Below are 8,130 nucleotides of genomic sequence, written 5' to 3'. Positions count from 1 at the left end.
TTTTTTTTTTTTTTTTTTTTTTTTTTTTACTTTAACAAAAAAATTGCCAAGGTAGCACAGTTCAGTATAGTGAGCTTAATATTCCCCCTTCTATTTGTTTGGCTTCAGGATAGACACGTCAGATCAGCTCCATCGCACTGCGGAGCTGAGTCTGACGTGGTTTTTATTCTAACAGTGTGAGCAGGTAGATTGCATCTGAGCGTCGGCCCAAACATAAATCGTGAGCTGCTGCTCACACTGTACGATTTAACTCTGCGTTTAGTCGTACAGTGTGAGCAGCAGATGCGTGCAACGATTGAAAAAATTTGCACAGTGTACGCCGGGCTTTATACTGAAAGAACAGATAAGCACACAAAACATGTTCGTACTAATGTCTTATGCACATTAATATTATGTTAGAAATAATTGGTCTTAAAGGGTTCATAGAATGCATAACCGCGTTTATATTGTCATAGATTAATAACGATAGTTCAGTGGGTGAAATGGACATACAGAGAAGTTCAAACCCCATCAACACCTCTTTTCTCTACAAATCTCATAATTCTGAACTTCCACCATAAAACGGACGATTCCAAACAAAGCCCTGAGTTGATGTCAACACTTTACAGACCAGCCCACTGGTTCACTGGCCCAAGGGATGTGGGGTATGAAGTGTCGACTGCTGGGCCACTGNAAAGCCCTGAGTTGATGTCAACACTTTACAGACCAGCCCACTGGTTCACTGGCCCAAGGGATGTGGGGTATGAAGTGTCGACTGCTGGGCCACTGGCTGAACCGGACCTCAGCAGAGAGCCATGAGTCGCCCGTCCTTAGCTGGAAGAGGGGCGGGGGGTACACTAAGCTACCAGGCTGTTAAGTTCCAGCTCTGCCAAAAGTTATCCAGGGATTGTTGATGGGTTAGGGTTAAATAGAGATACATTTCCTTCAAATAGACATTGGTCCTGTTAAGAGAAACCTTTATTCATCAACATCCATGAATATTCAATTAAATTCAGTCTATTTATATGGCGCCAATTCAGAACACTGATCATACAGTGAAATTGATTGGGCAGGGGTTAAAATCTCTGTGGATGACAAACAATGCATCAGGGAAGGAAAGCTGCTGGTCTTGTGTGACTCGAGGAAAGTTTATGTGGCAGTCTTTCCATTGTTTGACAGAGGAATGTTTACCGCACATATAATGACATGGGAAAACTCAAGGTGAAGATAATTTTGTCTGTAACTCACCTTAAGAAGTTCCATGTTCAGATCAAGTTCTCCTTTTAACTGTTATTGTTAAAAGGAGTTGAGTTTCACTTCCATAGAGCCACACAGAACATTGAGGATTTTATTCAGTTGTGGGGTTTTAAAAACATTTTATGTACTGTGTCAGATGATGGAGAACTGCATTTTAACAAGCTCATCATTTAATGATTTTTAACTGACACTTGTTTTACTATAATAGTGATTTTAACTGACACTTGTTTTACGTCAATTGTATATATGTTTGAATTGTGTAAATAAAGTGCTGTTAAAAGTCAAAAGTCAAAAATAAGCAGAGTTTTCCACCTAATGCTTTGGCTGTCTTTGGTGGAGGGAAAATCCATCCACCCTAACATGAGGATCTGGTACCTGTCATTTAATTAATGTAATTAAATTAAATTAATGTAAGCTAAATTGGTTTCTATTTAATTACTATAAAAACAACTAAGGAAAAATCTGAGTGGAAAGGCACCTCAGCATTTTAAATAAACATTTCACTGCAGGCACATTGGAGTAGCAATAGGGCATTGCCATTTTTTAAAATAAAAGGATCTTTTTAACTACCAGAACTGAACCCCAGCTGTTTGTTTCCAAAAGCCCCAGGTGACTGAGAACAATCCCAAAACAGTGGTTGTTGTGAAATAACATCATGGATTGCTTTATAGTATATTTTTTTTCCTCCCAGGTCTCACAAAGCCACATGCCCCTCATTCTGAGGAAGCTTCGGCGTCCCAACAACTCTGTAACCAGGAGAGGAGGTCCATCCAGAACCAGGAGGAATCAGAATCTTATTGGACTGAAGAGAATCAGATGAAATCATTTCACCCTCCTATTGAAGAACAGAATGAACAAGGACCGCTATGGATTAAAGAGGAGGAAGAGCTGACAGAACCTGTGCCAGTTAAAGAAGAAGATGAAGAGCCTGAGTCCAAATGGACTAAAGAGGATCCAAACATACCAGGTTTGTTACTAAATGAAGAACAAAGCGAATCATGGCCTTCGTGGATTAAACGGGAAGAAGAGCCCCCAGAACCTGCAATGATTAGCGAAGGAGCTGAGGAACCAGAGTCTATGTGGGCTAAAGAGAATCTGAAGGAGCCAGCTTTGCTGCTAAATCAAGAACAAGATAAACCAGGACCTTCATGGAATGAAGATGATGAGAAACCAGCATCTCTACTACTCAAAGTAAAGGATGAACAATATTCATCAGTATCTGGCTATGAACATAGGCTAGTAGGATATTTGCCACCTGTAGAGGACCTACGCAGCGGGCAGGAGGAAGAGCAGCCTTTCCAGAAGCAGTCCATGACTTTGATGGAGAACGCTAGTATTCATGAAATAGGGTCAAGCAAAAGAAAGTCAAAAACTGAGCAGCCCTGCTTTGATTGGCCTCCTGTAGCCGAGAACAGAGATCAGGAAGGAACCAGCTCCACTCTGCCACTAGGGAGGGACCAGAAGGACCCAATCACCAGTCAGCAGGAAGATCAGCCTGTCCAGAAGCAGTCGATTACTTTGATGGATTCAAGTAAAAGAAAAAAAAGAACTGAGCGTACTTCCTTTCATAGGCCTCCGGTAGTGGAGAACAGAGATCAGAAAGGAAGCAGCTCCGCTGTGTCAGATATTCATAATCAAACTGCTACAAAGAAAGGGACTTTTAAATGTGAAATATGTGGGAGAGTCTTGAAGAATAAGTATACCATGAAAAAACATTATAAAACCCATACGGGCGAGAAACCTTTTACTTGTAAGACGTGTGGAAAAAGTTTTGCTCAAAGATCTACTTTAAGTGATCATATCAGAACTCACACAGGTGAGAAACCTTTTACTTGTAAGACATGTGGAAAAAGTTTTGCGAGAGTTAATCGTTTAAATGTTCACATTAGAACCCACACAGGGGAGAATCCTTTTATGTGTAAGACATGTGGAAGAAGTTTCAATTGCATGAGTAGTTTAAATGTACACATTAGAACCCACACAGGTGAGAAGCCTTTTACTTGTAAGACATGTGGAAAAAGCTTCTCTTCCGTGGGTTCCTTGAACGTTCACCGGAGATCCCACACAAATGAGAAACCTCTTGTTTGCAAGACATGTGGAAAAGGTTTCTCTTATAGTAAAAATTTAAAATATCACATCACAACCCACACAGATGAGAGACCTTTTTCCTGTGAGACATGTGGAAAAAGGTTCTCCACGGTTAGTGTTTTAAAGGTTCACATAAGAACCCACACAGGAGAGAAACCTTATACTTGCAAAGCATGTGGAAAGAGTTTCTCTCAGTTGAGCAGTTTAAATAGTCACTTGAGAATCCACACAGGTGAGAGACCTTTTTTATGTAAGACATGTGGAAAATGGTTCTCTCAGTTGAGTACTTTATATGTTCACTTGAGATCCCACACTAGAGAGAAACCTTTCACTTGTGGAACGTGCGGAAAAAGTTACTCTTATATTAGAAGTTTGGAATATCACATCAGAACCCACACAGGTGAGAGACTTTTTTCATGTTAGACATGTGGAAAAAGTTTCATAATCGATAGAAATTTAAATTCTCACAAGAAAACCCACTCTAATGAGAAACCTTTGAATGTCTAATATGTGGGGAAAAAGCATTGCTAACTTTGGAAGTCTAATATCTCATAAAATGAAACCACAAAAATGACAAGAAATCATTCAACTTGCAGATTTACAATAAAATAGTAAATTGTACTGTAAGTTTTTCTAAGATTGTATATGCTCAAATTAGTTTTGGTTATTTTTTGATAGAATAATTAATCAACTTAAAAATAATAATAAATGATGCATACACTTTTCACAGTCAATAGATCCTCGGAATCGTTTTTATAATAGTTTTTCTGTCTTTATGCTGTCTCCTGGTTTTTGTGTGTGTGTGTGGGTGTGTGTGTGTGTGTGTGTGTGTTTATTTCCAGCATATGTTGAATCCAGCTTTTTATGTTTTCTTCCTGAGAAAAATGTCTCTTTTGGGACAAAGTAAAAATGACTTCACATATATACATTTTGAAAGTATTAAAACATGTAAGTAATGCAACTTTATATGAACTTATAAATCTATGAATTAAAATATTGTAAAAATAAAAAAAGATCAACATTAGATGGTTTGTTTGTGTCCTGTCTGCCAACGAAGCACTGAAAATAAATTTCTCTGTTCTGTATAATGACCCAGCAGGTTTGCTCATTTCTATTGCTATTAAGTTTCACTTGGTCATTTCATTTTGTATTAAACTTAATTAGAATTGGCATTAGAGAAAATTCATATGCAATAGACAGATATGGAAAGAGGAGGAACAAGAATCCAGGAGAGAGAGGAAAGAAAAGAAAAAAACAACATAAATACAGGATTATTCCTTGAAGTCTGCCTTTAGACCTGCAAGAAATTATTGGAAAAGAAACACACCGACCACAATGGAAGAGGCAGTAACCAATGAACACAGTAAATTTGTGTATAAAAACATCAAAAGCAATATTGATGAAGATCAAATAATGTTCTACAGATCTATACAGAATTGTAGCTGTAGCTTAATATTAAACATAACGTTATCTTGAACTACTTTTAAACTACATGTTTAAAAGGCTTTTTCAGCACAAGCACATTTTGAATAGCAGTTGTGAGCAGACCCAGACTGGCCCCCAAGAGCCTAGGGCTGTAACAGAGGGGACCAGAGCACAGGGAACAATTTGCTTTTATTAGCAATGGGAACCGCTCATTTACGCGTGTCTACCCGTGTCAAACGATTCGGCAAGTGACCGACATTAAAATTGCCTTGGCTCTGAGAGATTCTGAGAGAAAAAAACGATAAATCACACTTACTACACCCTGGCTTATTTAAATGTTGATATCAATTTTTTACTTTCCTGATTTCTGTCGCACTGGTGACATCATCAAGGCTTACCCAGCAGGATAGTGTCACCAGACATGCAGCAGCAGGGAGACAGAGCCCACACAGCTGCCAGCGAGGGGTCAGACCCAGATTTTTTCACCAATGGGAAGGGGGCCAAATGTTGATTGTTTGCGTGTTGACCCATGCTTGAAAAACAAATGTTAACCCGCTATTTTTAGTGGGAAAGTGGCTATATGGGAATTTTTATGAGTACGTGATTGTGTGTTTGTGCTCTTGTTTGTAATACATTGTGGGGCCCGTCTTCAGGGACACGGGGCCTGGACCCCACTGTTTTTGTCTCAGGATTCAGATTTGGGAATAAGATGTGAATTGTGTTTAGGTTGGGGTTAGGTATGAACCCCGCAATGGTTAGGTTTAGGGTAAGGGTCAGGTTTAGGCTGTAGATCTCACCTACACATTCGTTGGCAGCAATTCATGGTACAATAGTAGCTTTTCAAAATTTCTCAGCTTTCCTTGATAGGCCCTGGGCTGATCCCTTGCAATTCCTTTTTAAACATCAATCTTTGGACTGAAATATTCTTTCTGTCATGATTTGTAAAGATTAAGGTCTAAAGAGAAGCGTCATCTCCTGGTCAGACCCTGTAATTCAGTGAAAGGGTGGAGTAAAAAAATATGCACACCCAGGTGAAGGAGGGGGTCACTGGCTGGAAGTTGTCGGGGATTTCGCTGGGAGTTGTAGGCTGGCGTTTGACTGGGATGGGCCATTTTGAATAGCTGCTACTGTAAGTCTGTACTGTAAGAAAGAAGCTCAACAAGCTAATTAAGAAGCCCGACTCTGTTCAAGTAACTCCTGTAGAATCTGTGGAGATTATTTCATGAAGAAGAACTCGTTATAAAGTGGAACAAATTATGGACAAGGGTGAGCATCCTCTTCAGAAGAGTTTTAAACAAAAGTTTTTTCATTAAGAGGCTTCTGCAGATCGGGTGCAAGACAGACCATTATAGAATATCCTTCCTGTCTACTGTTATCAAAACCTACAACATGTGGTTAAAAAATGATATATGAGTTACTGCAACATTTTATTCCACTTTGGGATTATTTAAGTGTTTTTGAACTGAATGAATCCTGACCGTACTTTGTCAATGATGTGCTCCAGCCTCCAGTTCTCAGTGTTTCATTTTTCCTTTTTTGGTTTGGGAATTAATTTGAGCTGCCCTTGTTTTAATTTTAATGTACGTAATAGAAGGCCTTTTGTAATTCAAACACTTGAACCAAGAACAGAGAAGGAAGCTGTTTATAAAATTCTTCTGTAAAGCTGTTTAATGAGTCGATAGATGTCACGTCAGGGTGTCAGTAATGGAATTGCAAACATCTCTAAAATCATGGCTAATTAATTACATTTTATTTTCATCAATACACTCCTTGGACTCTTGCTGATGATCAAAGTGGCGATGCATTCATCAATCATTTAATTGTCACATATAGAGCCATTTATCTGAGGTTTACTTATCAAGAATATTTCAAAGTTTCTTTTCTACAAATTAATGGAGTTTTTTTTTTTTTTTTGGAGTTTTTTTCACTTTGGTCAAACCACTTCCATCTTGACATTATACAAGCTTGCTTTGCCTTTTCTTCATATCCCCGCTCCAGAGCTAGTATTTGTAAAATGTCAAGTTCTTTTTCTTCATCATCTGTCAACTTCTTTGATTAATCTTATAATTTGGCTGACAGTGTGAATTTATACAGTGGCCAACAGGTGTAAACATGCCGGAAATGGGCCCCAAAAGCATGTGTCATGCAAACTCCAAAACTCACAAGCACAAAAAAGATCAAAAGATCTAAAACTCAAAATAACATTTAAATTCAAAACAACTTCAGTTTTACAGCAATTTGAATGAAATAGGTGTGTGTCAGATCCATCAGATCTCTCTGTATTGATCTGGGCCGGGGATGTTGCCTGGTTATTCTGAAGCTCTTAAGCTCAGGGATTAGCTTAAGAGCACAAAGGAGATAAATGAAGACAGAAAGATTAACTTTTAGTCAAATACTATTTTACTTATATTAGGTCATAAACAGAGGCTTTAAAACACATGCAAACTATGTATACTCAGAGAGTAGATCTCCATAGAAGCTGATAGGCGATTTATGTTAAGCAGACGGTGTGAACACACTTTGTGTTTTTGTAAATATATATTGTAATTACCGAACACTATTGTATATTAAGTATGTTTGAAAGTAAGGTGCAAACTGGTTATTGTGGGCACAAAGGAGGGATTTTGTAGATTATCAGGCCATGGAGGGATAGCATATCTGCAGGTTAATATGTTTGGACTGTTAGAAATAAAAAAAGAAATATACACCTGCATGGCATGGCATAAATTAAAGGAGGGGAGGAGAGGAAACAATTCTATATGCAATTAAACCAAAATGGGAACCACTACGAATGAACTTAAATATTGTGGCATATTTATTAAAACTGAATATCAACAACCCCCAGAGAACAACCAGTTTGCATTCCTAACATGTGGCCAGAGAGATATTTTTTCCCCCCTGTAACAGGCTCCACACGAAGCAACGTTTGCAACATATTTGGTCAAGCATTTCTTGAAAGGAGTTGATGGCTGAAAATCCAGTTTTGCAGAATCTGCTGTAATCTGACTGCTCTTCTGGGACGGATTAGGGATTTATCAGCATAGAAATATGAGTTTCCCATGTATTATATTTATTTTTAAGTTTGTTTGTTAGCACTTTGAGATAATTATGTAAAGTGCACAAGAATATAAAGTATGTTTTTTATAATTGTAATCATTATTGCGTCCACCTAAATACCTAAATGGAGGGACTATGTTTCTTCGCTGGCCTGGGAGCGCGTTGGAGGAGCTGGACCAAGTGGCCGGGGAGAGGGATGTCTGGGACTCCTTACTGAAGCTGCTACAACCGTGACCCAACCAAGGATAAGGGAAGAGGATGGATGGATGGATGGATGGATGGATGGATGGATGGATGGATGGATGGATGGATGGATGGATGGAT

General features: G+C 38.7%; 1 protein-coding gene across 1 annotated transcript; it reads left to right on the top strand.

The window, feature by feature from the left end:
• The first annotated feature begins 733 nt into the window (after nt 1-733).
• On the top strand, nt 734-4,291 carry LOC107083850 (zinc finger protein 260-like). Its single transcript, XM_015373352.1, has 2 exons — nt 734-851; nt 1,928-4,291. The coding sequence occupies exons 1-2, from the start codon at nt 734-736 to the stop codon at nt 3,745-3,747; spliced, it is 1,938 nt and encodes a 645-aa protein (XP_015228838.1). The 3' UTR covers nt 3,748-4,291.
• The last annotated feature ends 3,839 nt before the right edge of the window (nt 4,292-8,130 follow it).

The sequence above is a fragment of the Cyprinodon variegatus genome, unplaced genomic scaffold (assembly GCF_000732505.1).
Source record: "Cyprinodon variegatus isolate N-32 unplaced genomic scaffold, C_variegatus-1.0 Scaffold86, whole genome shotgun sequence".
Classification (NCBI taxonomy): domain Eukaryota; kingdom Metazoa; phylum Chordata; class Actinopteri; order Cyprinodontiformes; family Cyprinodontidae; genus Cyprinodon; species Cyprinodon variegatus.
Note: the sequence above shows the minus strand (reverse complement) of the source record. Positions and strands in the feature narration are given on the sequence as shown.

Coding starts and splice junctions, on each gene's coding strand:
- LOC107083850 (XM_015373352.1), top strand. CDS start 734: ATGTGGGGTATGAAGTGTCGACTGCTGGGCCACTGGCTGAACCGGACC. Junction 852..1,927: donor GTACACTAAGCTACCAGGCT/GTTAAGTTCCAG, acceptor TTTTCCTCCCAG/GTCTCACAAAGCCACATGCC.